Source organism: Cydia splendana, chromosome 14 (genome assembly GCF_910591565.1).
Source record: "Cydia splendana chromosome 14, ilCydSple1.2, whole genome shotgun sequence".
Taxonomy (NCBI): Eukaryota; Metazoa; Arthropoda; class Insecta; order Lepidoptera; family Tortricidae; genus Cydia; species Cydia splendana.
The window spans coordinates 4,635,489-4,654,610 of record NC_085973.1 but is presented as its reverse complement, the minus strand read 5'-3'; the positions used below and the strand labels follow the sequence as shown (position 1 = coordinate 4,654,610).

The window sequence follows — 19,122 nt, the reverse complement described above, 5'->3', positions numbered from 1 at the left end:
TACCTACTTACCGAGCAGTTGGACCTCAATATGCCTAGGTCTTTCTATGAAGCGTTCAATGAACATGGACCCGTTGCGTTGCTGCTGAGAAAGCACGCTTGAAGCTGACTCCACTTCAGCCATGTCACGCACGACTCGTATTCCATAGACTGACTTATTTGTAATATAACATGAGGTACTTACCAACAAGTTGGACCTCAATATGCCTCGGCCGTTCTATGAAGCGTTCAATGAACATCCGTTGCCGAAGGCGCCCAACGCTTCTGAGGAAGCACACTTGGAAGCCGACGCCACTTCAGCCATGTCACGCACTACTCCAAAGGCTGACTTATTTGTAACATAGCATGAGGTACTTACCAAGCAGTTGGACCTTAATATGCCTCGGTCTTTCTATGAAGCGTTTTATAAACATGGATCCGTTGCCAAAGGCGCCCCGCGCTTCTGAGGAAGCACACTTGGAAGCCGACGCCACTTCAGCCATGTCACGCACTACTCCAAAGGCTGACTTATTTGTAACATAGCATGAGGTACTTACCAAGCAGTTGGACCTTAATATGCCTCGGTCTTTCTATGAAGCGTTTTATAAACATGGATCCGTTGCCAAAGGCGCCCCGCGCTTCTGAGGAAGCACACTTGAAAGCCGACGCCACTTCAGCCATGTCACGCACTACTCCAAAGGCTGACTTATTTGTAACTTAGCATGAGGTACTTACCAAGCAATTGGACCTCAATATGCCTCGGTCTTTCGATGAAGCGCTCAATGAACATGGATCCGTTGCCGAAGGCGCCCAACGCTTCTGAGGAGGCACGCTCGAAGGCTGATTCCACTTCGGACATGTCCCGAACTACTCGCATACCGCGACCGCCACCGCCGTACGCCGCCTGCGAGAGAAACATTGTTTTAAACTTAACTAGAAGTAACAAACGAAAATATATTAAAAGTAAAAAAATATATGTATAATGTAAAAAAATATGGATTAGACTATTCAAATAAAACCTTATTTTTAAAAATAAAAATGATTTCTTTGTTACTCACATTACTCACATATTATTAAGTCGAATAAAGGCTCGACATGTTTCGATCCAATTTTACACGTTGCGCCCTTGGCCATTAGAAGATCCTCGAATAAACGATCGACATGTTTCGATCCAATTAAAGAGGATCTTCTTCACGGAGCACCGAGTAACCCGTTTACGTAATAATACGTGAATAACCCGTTTAAAATAGTTTTAATAAGTAACTAAATACCTTGAAGATGACTGGAAGACCATGTTTCTTGCAGAAGTCCACGGCCTCTTCTTTGGTCGTGATAGGACCGTCCGTGCCCGGTACGATGGGAACCTCTGGAATTGAAAAAAGTATAAAAATAGCAAAAAAAAATACCTCACTAGAGGTGGTTATGGCGAGATTAGTTCAGATTGTTTTTGTATTATTTTGCCTGCGTTCTAACCGAGTGTTATTTAGGGTTTATGTAGTAATTAGGTATATTTTACACAACGCCTCATATATTAATAAATGCCGTAATATGAGCATTAATCCATAAGACTCTAAATATAAACAATAGACATATTAAATATATTAAAAACGCCCCGCGCACCGCCCGCAGCCCGCAGCCCGTAGTCTGCGCCGGTCCGTCACCGTAAACGCAAGCTCCTGATGACACTCCTCGGTACGGAGTGAAACATGTCGAGCGTTTTTCGACTTAAAATACGTGAGTGACCCGTTTTTAATATATTTAATATGTCTGTGTCTCACGGAAGTTCTGTTATTAAAATATAAACAATAGGTTTATAAGAAAACTAAAAACTACAAAATTAGAATTTACTGTGCGAATTTACTATGAGATTCCAAAAGTATAGACAAAAACACTTTTCGTAAATTTTATTTGAAATGTCCACATATCATTCGTGTGACACTTGTAAACCTACATCATCAAAAGAAAAACACAGCAAAAGTACGTACTGGCTTCAATGGCGGCTTTCCTGGCGGCCACCTTGTCACCCATTCTCTGCACCACGGAGGGGTGAGGCCCGATAAACCGCATGCCAGCATCAACGATTGCTTGCGCGAAGTCTGACCTGTAAACATATACAACTTTATATAACAAACAGACTAAGAACTAGCTTATTGCTACTATTTTTAAATTTTCAATACCTTATCTAAAAAATAAGATTTATAAAAATTGGGACTTTTTTTATCATCATTGATTCTTCTCAATTGTGCTCGTGATTGTAAGTACGAATAACTTAAAAGGGAATCTTAATAGCATCTTACACCCAAATATGAAATACATGATATGTACCCACAGACAAAACATCCTCCAGACTGAGCATAGTCGCGCTACCCCCTCTGCCACGCATACGGTAATTTTACTCCAAGTTCGAGTCGAAAGTGTCTTTGTGTGACGTCCGTGTATTTGAACGGACCAATCACGGCACGGGATTTCGCTCACCTCGTCCCGCGCACCCCCGCATTTTTGGCATGAAACTCGGTCTAGAGCGGCGGTCGGCAACCTGCGGCCCGCGGGCCGCATGCGGCTCGTGAAACTGTCACTTGCAGCCTGCGAGCCTCTGGCTATGTAATATTGAGAAAAACAATGTCTGATAAAGTCATAAATATTAACAAAGTGCGGCCCGCGTCAACTTACTCATCGTTAACTACGCTACTAAAACTACGCAAAAAAAGGTTGCCGACCGCTGGCTAGAGGATTCCTCGGTCTAGATGTATCTAATCTTTAAGACCCGAAAAACTCATAACATAAAACTGAGCCGGCGTTCGAATCACGAGATCACGACCTCCGGTTGGGAAGCCACAATAATGCACAGTTTAACCTAATACTAATTAACATTACTATCAGGGACATTCGCGGTGAACCACTTCAGAAAAATTGTACCTCGATCCTTACGAGCAAGCTAAACCCCGCCTCCCACAGAGATAGCCAATTACGATGCATTTAGGATTCTTTGTCTTAATAATGAAAACGGTGAAAGCAGGTAATGAGACAAACAATAGGTAGTAAGGACAGTTTATTGTTGTTGTTTATGCCATGGCCATGCTATTGGTCATCACTTTTATGATATCGCCTGACCGTCTGCAAGACGTTTAAACGATTTTTGCCCTTGAGGTGTTTCACCGGGAATGGAGGATAAGGATCGAGGTAAAAAAATCTGAAATGGTTCACCGGGAATGTCCTCGATTGTACAGCGTCCACATTGTTCTCTTTAGCTACCCTGATGATCTCCGGGATGCTGAGGTACGCTTCTACTGGAGCCAGACCTTTGCCAACCATCTATGACTCGTCGGCTTTTATAAGAGCTGTGAGACACTAACCTTTCTGACAACAGCCCATAACCGGGATGAACAGCGTCCACATTGTTCTCTTTAGCTACCCTGATGATCTCCGGGATGCTGAGGTACGCTTCTACCGGAGCCAGACCTTTGCCGACCATGTATGACTCGTCGGCTTTTTGTCTGGAAAAATAACATAGTTTTTGAAATTTATTGTCGGTTAATTCTCACCTAAGGTAGGTGAGAATGATTAGGGACATTTCTTCAATTATTGGGGATGAGACAGACAGCTAGGGACTTAGACAAGTGCTAATCAATTATAGAAATCCCAGTCAAAACTTAATTAACTTCGTACGGCCTATGTTTTTTAGAAAATCACAGTTTTATCAAACTAGGCAAAGTTTACGGTCCAGGGCGAAGCATATGGGGTCTCCGAGCACCCTAAACAAACCGGTAAGTAATGTCAAAGCATGCTAGGCTTCGTAGATGTAATGTCATGGAGATTTTTAACTAGAACATCACCATTTGATTACCTGACATGTATCGTCAACTTTGTTAGTAACCGACATTACTTGTTTAAAGTACCTTGCCTCTTGTTCTGACATCTAAGAAGAGCATACATTTGTCTCCTTCTCTCACCTGTGCATCTGCAGCTTGTCCTGTTCGCTGTAGATGGCGACGGACCGTATGCCAAGTTCGGAGCATGCTCGGAACACTCTGATGGCAATCTCTCCTCTATTCGCTACCAGAACGCTCCTTATGGGTTTGTACTCGACCGGTTTGTTTGCGTTCTGAAACATAAATAAAATATGACATCGCTATGGAGGCGCCGTGAGCTTAGGTTCTTCTCTCAATCTCACTGAGCATGAGAGTGAGCAAAACGGCGTGCCCGGGGTCGCGGATATCATTGTTTTGTTTGAATTGCTATTTTTAGTTAGTTTTGCCAAAAAAAAATATGTTTAACTGAAAAGAGCTAAGGAAGGACTACTAAGGAGTATCCACGTCGGTACAGTTAACTACCCATTCTTAATGCAACGAGATACTCGTAAAGTCTATAACTCTGTATCTTTAGGTATTTAAATAAAAGTAAACAAAATGTACCCTCAAATGACTCCTTAAGCCAGTTGAGGGTAGATGAAAACATTACATGATTAAATAATGTAGGTTAAAGTCAGGTCGTTCAGTGACTAATCCAGGCGGTTTTGTATTTGGTCGGTTAAGCAATAAATGTTATTACTACCCGAAAATTTACAAATTGTTTACTTTTATTTAAATACTTAATAATACTCAATTAAATGTGTTGCTCCGTGTGTCCGTTTTCAAGTAAGTTTGCCCCGAATTGAACATAACAAAGTGTGAAAAAATCTTTATAAAACTCATGTTTTCGTAGAAACTTGACATTAATGGTGAACTAATCACCACACTTTGGCAGAGCAATATGCCTAGAGTTAGACCAAGAAAAGTCTGCAGTGATTTTGATAGCCCACGCAGTGCAAGTGTTATTTTAAATGTCAAACTTCTATAAAACTATGACGTATAAATGACACTTGCACTGCGTGGGCTATCAAAATCGCTGCAGACTTTTCTTGGTCTAACTTAGTAGAGTTAGCTTGGTCTACTTACCGAGCTCGCGTATCGTGCTCTCGCGCAGCTCCATGCTTGAAACTGATTGGCCGTCAGATAAACATGGCGCACTTTGAGGATCTGCATTTTCACTTATCGACAAAAAAACTTACAAAAACAATAAGTACCGCGCTAAGTTAATAGCACTATAGCTTAAAATAATAATTATTTCATTGTATAAAAATAAAATGACTAGACTATTTTTTCGTTTTCGTTTCGTTCCGTTTTCTGTAACAAAGAAAAGTTGTGTTAATGTATATTTTTTTTCTGAAATTCATTTGTTATCAAAACTTATCAAGTTATCATAGCCTTGTTTATATTATAAATATAATATAAAGATAAAACTCTGGACCAAACAAAGAAGAGAATTAATCAGATAATATTAATTTAAGCAATTAAAGTTGTGATCTAAAAGTAACATAATTTATAATTTAATAGCATGAAAAGTATGTTAATTTTTATTCGTTTCACGTAAAACTCAGTACAGGTGCGGGGATTATTACAAGACACGAACAATACTAACATTAAATTTATAAAAATTATAAACACTTTGCTAAAAAAACCCTGGAGATCACCTATCAGACTTAGAACACCTATGAGTATCAGACATAAAACAATCACAAAAATACCAAAACCTACCTCAGATATTCGCATACAAAACATAATATTCATAGGGCATTTGAGACTGCAACTAGGTACTGCAAGTTAATCAAGAATAGGATTAAAGATCTAAAGATAGCAATCATTATAATCAGTCTGCACGTAAAGTGAATAGCGGACACGTATTATCTTGTAATGATATACCACAAGTGTATGATGTGTGTTCAGTAGGTACAGATATATTATATCATTGTATATACATATACATATATCAATGTAAACGATAGTCAACGACTAGTAGATTATTAGCTCAATTAGACTTGCGTACTTGAAGCGGTTAGCACTATTTTAAACCTACGAATAGGTATACATATGTCCATAAAGGACTTTGCACTGCGTATAATATTGTCCCTTCAGTGTCAAATTGTTACTTTTATGGCGGTATTTGCTCTTTAGATGCGATTCCCGAATGAAGTTGCTTTATTAAAGTTCAAGAAGCCATTGAAATAAAAAACAGTATTTTGAATCGGGACGATGGTTTTAGGATCTCATCCACATGGAATCCAGTCATTAGTAAATGTAAGCGAAAACGAATATCGGCGGTGGAAACACATCTTTATCGTGAGTATTGTGTGTCGACCGAGTGACATCCTAGCGTTCAAAAGTCTGTTCGGAAAGAGAAGAGTCGTGGAATATATGGGGCCCAATACATTCCACGACTTCTCTCTAAAAAAGACCAAGACTACTTACGGGGACAGAGCCGTCTTCAAAACGTCGGAGGTCATTTTAAAACTTAATTATACGCGGTTTTTGTAAATAATTTTTACTGCCATTTTTAAGTTATATCAGTAAGCTGATACTAATATTCTTTTTAAAATAGAAATATTTAAGTGCGTATAAAACAGACGGAAATCAAATAACCTAAGGATAAGAATTAACAGCAACCCATTTAACTGACCAACGGTAAGCCTTAATTCATTGCAATACGGTTTAAAATTGGTCAGGAGCGTTGACGACGATAGTCACAGTAATCTCCTCGGCCAACGAGTGGAACGCGACGACCTGAATGACTTTGAAACACTATGTCGCTATCGATAGTCGATATACCTAAGTAGGTAATAAGTATGAGTAAATTCAAGACACGGTACTGCATAATCTAGATCTCTTTAGATACCTACAATAATTTAATATAATCTTAGAGCAATGATTTGGTTAATTTTAACGGTCACTAAAGTGTAATATTTTTCTAGTGTACCTAAGGATTATATGATCTGTGCTAAGGTCATAATGGTCATATCTATGCTTGTTTACAACTTTACATAAGTACTATTATTTATTTTAGTCCATTTTAATAAATGGTACTTGTTAAGTTAATTATTTTTATAGGTTACATTCCCTAAGGTCATGACTCATGACATGATGGTCAATCGTTAAACTAAATTAATTGGATTCATGAAATGGATATGGACGAAATTTGTTAAGTGGCCTATTCTACATATCGGTTCAGTTAGATCTTTCACTCTCTTGTGTATGTTATTAGTTAGGCTCTGTCTATCCCTAATTTAATATATATTATCCCTAATTAATAATATATTAGTATCATTAATAGCTTATACACTGCTGGACAAAAACTTGCCCCTTGATCTCCAACCGTCTCGGTTTTGAGCAATCTCCGGCCAGCCGTTGAGATATACGCTATACGTCCGTTTATTAAAACAACTCTTCGTCGCATCTGTAATCCCCATACACTGACATATTCCCTAGCGTCTACGTAACTTACTTTTTATGCATCTCTTATATTCGCATATTATGCGAGCAAAAAAAAAATCAAAGAAAAAAAAAGAAAAGAAAGAAGAAGAGAAAGTAAGTTACGCAGATGTCAGTTTGACACTGCTAAGGCAGTCGTGGTAAGGCTACTTCAGCTACTTGATCTCAAATGAAACGGTTTTATTTAATATATTTCTATCAGCACACTAGTACGCAATATTTTAGTAAATAGCGAATGATAGTTACACGTTTTATCTAATCTGGTCATAGTCCATTAGCGGGGCCGGAACTAAGCTTTTATTTACTTTGATTCTCGCGCCTGAAATACAAAAAGCGGTTATTTTATCACTACACCTTATAAAACAAAGTCCCCCGCCGCGTCTGTCTATTGTGTGTATGTATGTTCGCGATAAACTCAAAAACTATTGAACGGATTTTCATGCGGTTTTCACCTATCAATAGAGTGATTTTTAAGGAAGGTTACTGTGTAATTTGTTATGGTTTTGTGTAACCCGTGCGAAGCCGGGGCGGGTCGCTAGTATAAACTATGTCAGTATACTCGTATGCTAAACGTGTCATCACGTTGTTTACCCCTATGATTGTGTGAAGCCCGTTGTTCTAACGAGGTTTCAACCAATTTGTCGATTTCTTATTGCATTTTGATTAGAAACTGCCAACCACTTCAGAGTGTAGGTTCTTTTATTTAAAAAAAAACATTTATGAAAGCCTTGCAATTGTTTTTAATAATTTATTATCAATTGGTCATTAATTATCACTATTCGCTGCCCCAATATTACAGTACGGCTACCACCAGTTTTGACATTGACATAACGTTCACGTTTACGTAACTTACTTTCTATGCATCTCGCTCGTACTCGCATATGCGAGCAATAGTGCAAGCGAGATGTACAGAAAGTAAATTACGTAGACGTGAGCGTTATGTCAATGTTAAAACTGATGGTAGAGGCTCAGGGTTCTATGTTTTACTTTTATCGAACTGAAATTTGAACATTGTCATGGTGACATTAAGTCGAATTTCAACTAACTTGAAAATGTAACATAGAACCCTGTAATATTGGGGCAGCGTATTGTCAATAGTTATTAGTCTCGGAATTTACCTGACTAAAAGAACATCAGTAGGTACAGTCAGCAGCAGAAGTTGCTAAGCGGGCCAGGTGTTCAAAATGATCTTGACGCGACTTTATTGTTAAGAGAACAAAATCGTGTCAAGGTAATTTTGAACACCTCACCCGCTTAGCAACTTCTGCTGCTGACTTTATTAGTAATTTTTGACCATCAGATTTACAGGAATTAGATGGCTACGTATTTAATTACACAAACGGGTCTACCGCGATATACTGGACAGCTGAAAATAATGAAATTATATCGTTTGTGTAATTAATTAAACATGTGTACAAAATAATTAGATGGCTGTTTGTTAATAAATAATCATCATCATCATTCATCATTTCAGCCTATATACGTCCCACTGCTGGGCACAGGCCTCCTCTCATGCGCGAGAGGGCTTGGGCTATAGTCCCCACGCTAGCCCAATGCGGATTGGGGACTTCACATACACCTTTGAATTTCTTCGCAGATGTATGCAGGTTTCCTCACGATGTTTTCCTTCACCGAAAAGCTAGTGGTAAATATCAAATGATATTTCGTACATAAGTTTCGAAAAACTCATTGGTACGAGCCAGGATTTGAAGTTTGAACCCGCGACCTCCGGATTGAAAGTCAGACGTCATATCCACTCGTCCACCACTGCTCACTAATACATCTAATCACAAATAATTCTTAAGTCATTGATTCATTGAAATAACTATGAAAGGTTAGGTACTTTAAGAGCCAACGGGAGTGGTCATTTCTCCATACAAACGTACTCCTCGTTTTCCTCCGTGGTTTTTGAAGCTAGAGCAATGATTTTTTCAACACAGATTAATATTGTCAATATCTGTGTCGGACCGTTTTGCTTTTTTTTGATATTTTTGTTTTTTAAGGCGCTAGAGCCCTTCTAAAATGGCCAAAATGGCCTAATTGACTATGCCGCAATGAGAGGCGTGGCATTCAAAACTGATATCAATAATTGATATCCAATTAGCCAAAAAAGCAAAACGGTCCGACACAGATAATTTCATAATCATTTAGATTTCCAAATTTGGTTACGATTGGTTAAGTTTTGGAGGAGGAAACAGAGGAGTACGAAACCTCGATTTTTGAGATTTTTACGCAGGATTTTTCGCCTTGTCCTTATCGCACTACTTTTAGGTGCCGCTTCCGTTAGCGAGACGGGTATATTTACCTAAAATATTTAAAACTCAGCTCCTGTTTCGTCTTAATTAAAAAAAATAGATTTAGAGCACATACACGTATGAGCAAAAGCTTCAAATACAGTACAGATTTTGAATTTTAATACTCTACTGATTTTGTATTTTTAGCTTCAATCCATTCCGGGGCATGTTTTATTATTATGAAAAGTCATATTTTATTTTATACTCGAAAGCGAATTTTCTGACTCCCGAGCTAATCATCTTCAAAATGTGTAGGTATACATAGCAATGGCGTAACATGGACACAAACTATGATAGTCGACATAATGGTAGTACTCACGATTACAAGGTTATCGCTTTCATATCACTCGGACCACATAAAATGTTCCATAACTTATGTCAAAACATGACATAAGCATTGATTGTCTTATTACAATTACATAATATTATTTTATGAGAAGGCACAAGACAGAAAATACGATTTTAAGCTATCACGGTAATTTACAGTATGACCATGACGATTGTAATTGTAACAGGGCCTGTAGATAAGTCTGGTCAAAATATTAGGTAAGTACCGTCAACAGAAGTGAATAGGGATGGCTGAGGTGAATAAAGGCAAAACTTTAAATGTGATTTACCTGACGATTTCTTAATAACTACCACACCCTGCCTGCCTTCATCGATTTAGAATACCCTGTTCTAAATCGTTTCCTGCCTTGTTCCAAAAAAATGACACGACTACTCCAATTCAGTATTTTGCCATAATCCGGAACGCGTCGAGACCGTTCATTGCTTTCCACATTAATGAAACTTACATTAACGTAACTAGAATTGCTCGATACTAACTTACTACACGAATTTCATAGTGAAATACTGAGTAGATTCTTGCGATATGATCTCGTTCGTCGGCAGACTGACGCGTATGCTGAGGGCGGCGCGTATCCCTGTCATACTTACGTACGAATTTACAAGTACGACAGAGAGGCAACACGTCGAACGTGGTTCGCGGTAGGCCCCCTGATTCATTTGAAATGTTTTCAAGGTTACTGTTCTTTCAAGCCTGTAGCCACAGCTACGTTAGTATACACAATAATGATAATTCACCATTCGTGACTAATTAGGTCTAATTAGGAAAACATGCACGTACAATCGTTTGCGCGTTTTGGTTTGCAAATGACTAGTATACCTGCAAACTTTTATCTTCTTTACTAATCGGAGCTTGTGATGTGTCTTCAAAAGGTTTTTAAAAAGTAGTCATTACAGAATGATACTGATGAAAAATACCTAATGAATTGACTAACTTTGAATGACCCTTTTCAAATGACAATGACAGAAAATAACTGCATGTAATCAGCGTTAACCTAATTGACGAGCATTAAAAGAAAATTGATAATATACTTGGTCAAGCAAATCTTGTCAGTAGAAAAAGGCGGCAAATTTGAATAATCGCGGGTTAGCAACACTACGTCTGAATTGTTCGAATATCGCGTGTTATTTATATCTTATCTGTGGAACTGTTTTGTTTACATTTCATCGTTGTTCGATGTACATTGCTGCTTTTTGTTCGTTTCCTAGGGATACCATACTTTAGTTTGTTTTACATTGCTACTGACATATCCGGCTTGACAGACTATACATACTAAGTCTGTAGCCAGCCAAATACACGTGGAGGGTAGTTACCTATTGGATTTGCAGAATAAGAAAAATTAATGCCGCCCAATGTTTTTTTTGCTAATAGAGTGATGCGCGTCTTATCCCTGCCCAAACCGACCGAATTTGTAAAGAGATAAGCATAAAATAAGACAAAAACAAATATAAACTACTACTTAAGAGCGCTCTTACAAGAAAAGTCGAAATAACGCAAAATTGATGATACTAGTCGACGAAATTCAGGACTTTGTGCTCATTATTAGAAACAATGAGTACTTGTTCCAGTAAAAGTCTCTTCTTATCTTTTTAAATATCGTTGTAAATATTAGAAAAAGGACTTATTAAATTAGTAATGATTTTTTTTCAGATGGTCGTTTCCGAAAAACCCCGTGAAGCACTGAATGGCAAGCTCTTATTTGGAAATGTTGAGAAGTTTACTCTGCTAAACCTGGCTATTTTGTATTACTAATACCCTGTACTTTAGGCATATCAAACGATATTTTTCCTACACACCTTTGAGAAAGAGAAAATCAAAGTAAAACGAACTCAATTTTCTCTCCGAAACAAGTGTCAATTCCTACGAAAATCTACTTAATATCGAAGTCATTTTCATACTCAAGCAATCTGCAACGTTTGCTTATACTGTTGGTATACATAAGTGTTTATGAAATTCTACTATAATTTTTTGGCAATTTTTTGAAAACTACTCTATATTACCGATGACGCGCGCTGCGCCAGCTCAGTGCCGCGGCACTGAGCTGATCCTAGCACTGTTTTTATAGTATTACAATTTATAATGGTACAGTTTAATAAACTACCGGACAGGATTAAAAATATTTGAAGCGACCTGACATTCTATATGTATTAATTTTGACTCAAGATAGTACCCAGGGTCTGATGATGGAGCCGGAAGGTGGTCACCGGTACCAATCAACCATGCAACTAAACCACTTCGTGTTTAGGCTCGTTTTATTCATCTCAACAAGATCTTTGACACAAGATAGTACTCAGGGTCTGATGATGGAGCCGGAAGGTGGTCACCGGTACCAATCAACCATGCAACTAAACCACTTCGTGTTTGGGCTCGTTTGATTCGTCTCAACAAGATCTTTGACACAAGATAGTACTCAGGGTCTGATGATGGAGCCGGAAGGTGGTCACCGGTACCAATCAACCATGCAACTAAACCACTTCGTGTTTAGGCTCGTTTTATTCATCTCAACAAGATCTTTGACACAAGATAGTACTCAGGGTCTGATGATGGAGCTGGAAGGTGGTCACCGGTACCAATTAACCATGCAACTAAACCACTTCGTGCTTGGGCTCGTTCGATTCGTCACAACAAGATCTTTGACAAAAGTTAGTACTCAGAGTCTGATGATGGAGCTGGACTGTGGCCACGGGTACCAGTCTACCATGTAACTGAACCACTTCGTGTTTGGGCTCGTTTGATTCGTCGCAACAAGATCTTTGATACAAGATACTACTCATGCAGGGTCTGATGATGGAGCTCGAAGGTGGCGACGGGTACCAGTCTATCACGTAACTGAACCACTTCGTGTTTGGGCTACGTGTTTGGGCTTCGTGTTTGGGCATCGTGTTTGGGCTTCGTGTTTGGTGTATCACCTAGTGTCAAAGATCTTGTTGAGACGAATCAAACGAGCCTAAACACGATGTGGTTTAGTTGCATGGTTGATTGGTAATGGTGACCACCTTCCAGCTCCATCATCAGACCCTGAGTACTGTCTTGTGTCAAAGATCTTGTTGAGACGAATCAAACGAGCCCAAACACGAAGTTGTTTAGTTACACGATAGACTGGTACCCGTGGCCACCTTCCAGCTCCATCATCAGACCCTGTGTATCTTCAGTGTCAAAGATCTTGTTGAGACGAATCAAACGAGCCCAAACACGAAGTGGTTTAGTTACATGATAGACTGGTACCCGTGGCCACCTTCCAGCTCCATCATCAGACCCTGTGTATCTTCAGTGTCAAAGATATTGTTGAGACGAATCAAACGAGCCTAATCATGTTACTACATGGTTGATTGGTATCCGTGACCACCTTAATCATCATCATTATCATCAGATCCTCAATACTAGTTCGTTTTTAAACCCTCGTTGATACAAACTTTACAACCTATAGGTACTAAATGCTATGACGAAACATGTAAATAAGCGAGTACCTATAATTTATTTCGAGTAATACTTATACCTTCATAAGTACGAGTATGGGGCTATTCATAAATTACGTCGTTTCAAATGGAAGGAGGGGGGGGGGGGGTCTGGACATCGGATGATGGTAGTATGACGTAGGAGGAAACAGAGTCACCCGAAGCATGATTTTTGGATGATTTGAGGGGTGGGGGGGTCAAAAATAGATGACGTAATTTATGAACACTGCACACACTTACATTTGCACTGCATTTAGTATTTTCGTACTTACCAAATAACAGTTTTAGGACTTTAAAAGTTAGCACAGTTAGTGTTGTTATGGTTGATTTCAATATGCTTCGCGAAGGATCAAGAATGTTTAATCCATCATTGTAGTGCGAGTGTGGTAGAAGGGATCGGCATACTGAGCTCGCACGGCCTGCCGCAGCGCGTAAAATACCTAAACTCGCTCAACGCCGAAATGTAATAGCGCTCTTAATAATAATTAAACGGTTTAGGTTTTTAGTTCAAATTATGCAAAATCGGGAAGTAACATAACATTGAACGGAATATAGATTTGACATATATTTATAGATACATTTTATGATAACTATAGTATCTATAGATACACAAGATAAAATTGAAATGCTCAAAGTCCAACAAAACAGGCAAAACCTGATTTCGATGTATAACAGAGAAAGAAGAAAGACTGGTTAAACAACATAAAATCTGAAATATCTTGGCCGAATCATAACAAGTTTAGGCACCCAAGTATCTACACTCAAATACAGACCTTAAGGCTTAAGTGAGAGAATTCTAATCACTGTGGCTAATCCTTCAAATTGTGCGCACAATGTTAAAATAGGTATGTTTGAACATAGTGGCCCTGAGATATCATTCCAATTGCATACAGAGTATAACAGAGAGCTGGGACGAGAAGCCTCAGTTAAAAATAGTTTTTAAGGGTAGCGAACAAGCGTATTGATTAGCATATCCTTACCACGAGCTTGACACTGACATATTGCTAGTGCGTAACTTACTTTCTATGCATATGTAGAAAGTAAGTTACGCAGACGTTACCGAATATGTCAGTGTCAAAATCGTGCAGATGTCAGGTGTGCAGGTGTGTGGTGGAGTTCACGTAATGCCAGCGTAACCCAGTACATCAGAAGGGGTCATGTTACGCTGGCACTGCGTGAACTTGGCCGCTGCGCGCGCGTAGGTTATAACACTTATAAATAACTATACACCTGACGTGTGTTTGGCAACAACCGGGTGTTGGCGAACGTCGAACCCGAGTTTGTTGACATACTAACTATTATCCAAACGGTATCGGTCAATGGTAAGTTACTTTAGTTTCCGTGGTAGACAAAATTTCACGGTAAAACGAGTTTTGGAGAGTTTTTGGTGGTGGTATTATTTTGATAGGTAAAATATTATTTACACGTTAACACTTAGACTGATAATACCTATTAGTGATAATATTTTTGAAGTGTATGAATGTCTAGTTTTTTAACTTTGTGTTGGTCTATACTCAAAAACGTCAACGGGAGATATTCATTGTAAAGTTAACTAAGAATGTTGAGCTAAAAGTTAAAACATCAGTACAGCTACCACCAGTACGTCTACCATCAGTTTTGACATGTACATATACGCTCATGTCAATGTCAAAACTGGTGGTAGACGTACAGTTTGTCACTTACATATTCGCTAGCGTGTGCGTAAACCACCAGTACGTCTACCATCAGTTTTGACATGTACATATACGCTCATGTCAATGTCAAAACTGGTGGTAGACGTACAGTTTGTCACTTACATATTCGCTAGCGTGTGCGTAACTTACTTTCTACGAGTCTCGCTTTGTACTCGCATATTAGTGCGAGCGAGATGTATAGAAAGTAAGTTACGCAGACGTTGTCGAATATGTCAGTTTGACACTGCTAAGGCAGTCGCGGTAAGACTACAGATCCTACAACATATGCGACACATTTTACGTAAATAACAATAAACAATGTTTTATCGGTCAAAGATAATATTCGTTTTATTTATGTTGTTTCGCAATATCTAATCTTAAGATAGCGTTTCGCAATGGTTAATAGTAATACCACGCTCGGCATTTATGGAATGCTGTAAAACTGAAGCATATAGGTAAGGTCAAATTTCAACCAAGAGCTCATTTAGACGATGTGAGAACGCGCATGCGAGTTTTATTACATTGCGGTTTTTGATCGGTCGGTTGAATTGGACGTAACCAACAGTACCTAACTAAAATCGCATGCGAGTTCGCGCGCCACCGTCTAAATCAGCCCTTAAGCCGACCACTGACTAACAGTCCGCCGGACGATATCGGCCGGTCAGTTGTTCGGAACTGTCAATTTTTTGTTCTAACTGACAGGCCGATATCGTCCGGCGGCCTGTTAGTCAGTGGTCGGCTTTATACATATTTGATAAAAGTGTCAAGGTGCAAACTGCCATGACAAAAGAGTACTCACGCTCATGCCTTATATTCGTGACCGTATCAGCAAGACTTACAGAAGGTATTGTTTAACAATAAAGATAACAATAACAGATATGAAGATAATTAGTAGAATGAATAATGTCTAAGAGCTGTAGGTATTTTGTAGTCTTATTGGAGAGTTCACTGCCCAGAGAGAATATGAGGCTGAAGTTTATAATTTTTCATGATATATTTAGGAGGTACACAAGCAGAGGGACGCTTGAAGGTAAGCGTTACCGTCGTCCATGGACACCTACAACATCAGTGGAGTTGCAACACTTGCAATTGCTTTACCAGTATTCAAGATTAGGAGTATATGCACTTTTGGTTTAAGAATGCCGCGAGCAACAGTTCAAGTGGACAAGGAAGAAATTCAACGTTCATTATAATAAACTAAAACGGGACTTTATCGCGTCCGCTTTCTTTTATTGTTTTTCTTGACGTTTCGAGCATGTCACAGGCGTCACAGCTCTTGGTTGTAGGCTGTTTCCCTGATTAAATAACTAAGCACCTAGTACCTACATATATGCGTACGCCAAAAAGACATTAATAATAATATACATATTAAATATATTAATCCTATCTAAGAAATGTTTTTAGAAGGCAACATTTAGATATAATTTAACAATGTAAAATTATCATTTAAGTAAAACATGCCGTACATACTCGTACACGTATCTAATTTAAAGATAACAATTAACCCCCTTATTCATAAACGTGCTACAAACCTCAATTAGCTAATAATCGTTTGTCCTTATCTGTCATTTTGACTTATGTATTTGTAAGAAAGGGATTAAACATAATTCAACTAAATCAGGCCCGTAAAGTTTTATGAATAAGGGCCAAAGGGGGTAAATGTTTGTGCTGTTACAATGTGTTAATTATTGATTTTATAAAAAGTCTTAATGGTAAGTGGGTGAATCAACTTTTTCTCGTCACTCTGTTCCATGGTTACCTACAGTCGCTTAGGTCACTCTTTAAATCTGTTTTAATAACATTTAAATTAGCGTTTGTGGTAGTTATATAATACATATTACCTACAATATATCATTCAAATATCGGTTTAATGTCAGGTGTACGTTTGAATTGGCCGGTTATTGTACGCAGGTACTACAAGTTTATAGTTTTGGCTTACCATTGCATAGATTAAGATATTCTTAGTCTGAGCAGATCACGGTTAACAACGAATAAGTAAACTAATAAAATGATAGTCACAAGTCAGAGTTAACTTACGTAATAAAATAAGTAAGATAATGAAAGGTCGTCTAAGTGAGTATAAATCTAGGTTTTAAGCGTCATTCTGGGTTAGTGTTAATCTAGATTTCAAGATGACTGAGTCTTTATCAGTCTAGGTTGACATTGATCCCAGTATCAGTAGGGCAATTTACAAATATTCAACGCTGCCTAGGTCTTAGGCCTGGACACACCAATGTATCAGACCTCCAATTACTCATAGATGTCAAAAACCACCAAGAACCAAGAAAAATGAGATGGACCAGTGGCGTAGCTAGGCGTGGGAGAAGTGGGCCCTCGTCCACGGCCTCGCACCCCAAAGGGGGACTCGCGAGACCCTTCGGGAACAGTGAAAGAAAAGGGCCTCGCAGATGCAATTTCGCCCACGGCTAGATTAGTTCACGCTACGCTATATACTGAGTTAAAGCTGCAATGGATGGGTCGACATATGAATATCCTAAGAAGGCAGCGAAAAGAGAATGGCGGCGTGTTGTCAAGCATGGCAGAAACGATGACCACCGACGCCACCGGCGGTAGCACGGTCGTATTTTTATCGCTTGTCACCATGCCTGTGACGTTCTAACAAGTAAGTGCGAAAGTGACGGGCATAGTGACAGGCGATAAAAATGGAACCATGGACCACTTCGTCAAGAACGAGTAGAACGACCAACGAAGAAAATGAGTCAAAAATCCGGGGGTTCTGTGCGTGTATATACTTTAGGCTGAACGATTGAGAATGATTCGTGGAGGCCACATTATGTTGGCAGGGACAGGGACTTAACTGTAGTTATTGCCAACAGAATAACAGGTCCAGAGTTCACGATGATGTAAAATACACACACTAATAAAGTAACAAAAAATCTTATTAACTTTCTGTCCACTCATATGGGAGATAGAGCCGATAGAGGTGACCTTATGTATTCATGTACATACTTTTATGAATTTATAAATATAGTAGATAAATAGCAAGTCACAAAATGGTCACGACTTATAATGACGAAGGAACAGCAAAATTAGTAGGTATCTGTATATCTGTATCTCACTTAGGCACGTATTTTAAGATCTGCAAAAAGTTTTTGAACAACTATATTTTTTTATCATTTCTTGCAAAAAGACTCAAGTGCAATATAAGACTAAAGATCATCAATCAGTATCTCAAGTTTATGCGTGTGATAAAAAAGTACTTTAATACTATTAAATCCCTGTAATAAAACGATAAAACAAACGTACCTTAGATTAGTTTGAACGGAGCACACGCGTATACGCGGTCGCGGTCGCCGCGACACTGACGTTTGTAAGCAGGTCAAAGCGACCTCTAAGTTATCAGCAAGGTTCAATGGCAGTGGAGGGTGATCCTGGTTTCGTAATATGTGGTAAGATTGTGAAGACAGTGGGAAATTAAGGAACGGTGGTGACTGGTGCCAAATATCAGCCGTGACTCGAAAAGATTGGTGTGCCAATGCGACCCAATGCAAGCCATTTACTAAACCTAAAGAAAGTAATGAAACTTGAACTTCAAGCCGCTGTAGGCAAACCATGGCCAAATGGAGACCGCTCCGTTGCTCCTCGACTCAATGTATCTGCGATACAGGACCGCAAACCATGGCGCATCAACTGGCGTGCCCCGCATGCTCGTATATATTACGCGACAGCCAGGGCTGTCAACACCGCTGACTACTGGGCAATGGGCATCCCTTATATGAAAAACAAAACCTCGACACGAAAGGAAACAGAAGAACTCCAGGGGTTTCAGTGGAAGGTGATCCAGAGAACCAGCCGCAAATATCGAGAATCGAAACAGCGTTATCTGCCTCTATCGCTCTTTCGTAAATAGGCGGACAAACGAACGAAGAGGTTCGAGGTAGACGTTCTGGTTTCGTAATATATACGATTGTGCTGCGATTGTGGAGCGTCCACGCCACGCAGTTAACAGGGAGCTATGGGAAGTTGAGTAACTGCGGTAATGACCAATGTCAGACATAACACGAAAACTTGGAGTTTTGATCTATGCGAACCATTTGTTAATCCACTTTAATTC

The 19,122-nt window shown here is 39.1% G+C and overlaps 1 protein-coding gene across 6 annotated transcripts in view; it reads right to left on the bottom strand.

The window, feature by feature from the left end:
• The window catches only part of LOC134797100 (pyruvate carboxylase, mitochondrial), a 51,477-nt gene extending 33,067 nt beyond the window's left edge, over positions 1 to 18,410 (bottom strand). For 3 of the 6 annotated variants that reach the window (XM_063769321.1, XM_063769320.1, XM_063769322.1), the window contains exons 1-7: positions 18,315 to 18,410; positions 4,913 to 5,140; positions 3,929 to 4,080; positions 3,332 to 3,472; positions 1,964 to 2,079; positions 1,250 to 1,344; positions 714 to 882 (exon numbers count right to left, since the gene is read on the bottom strand). In XM_063769321.1, coding sequence (XP_063625391.1) covers positions 714 to 882; positions 1,250 to 1,344; positions 1,964 to 2,079; positions 3,332 to 3,472; positions 3,929 to 4,080; positions 4,913 to 4,999 — 760 coding nt within the window. In that variant the 5' untranslated portion in view covers positions 5,000 to 5,140; positions 18,315 to 18,410. Of the gene's footprint in view, positions 1 to 11; positions 72 to 183; positions 254 to 357; positions 490 to 713; positions 883 to 1,249; positions 1,345 to 1,963; positions 2,080 to 3,331; positions 3,473 to 3,928; positions 4,081 to 4,912; positions 5,141 to 18,314 lie in introns of those variants that run through there. The other 3 variants (XM_063769323.1, XM_063769324.1, XM_063769325.1) reach the window with 3 other exon arrangements.
• Between the last annotated feature and the right edge of the window lie 712 nt (positions 18,411 to 19,122).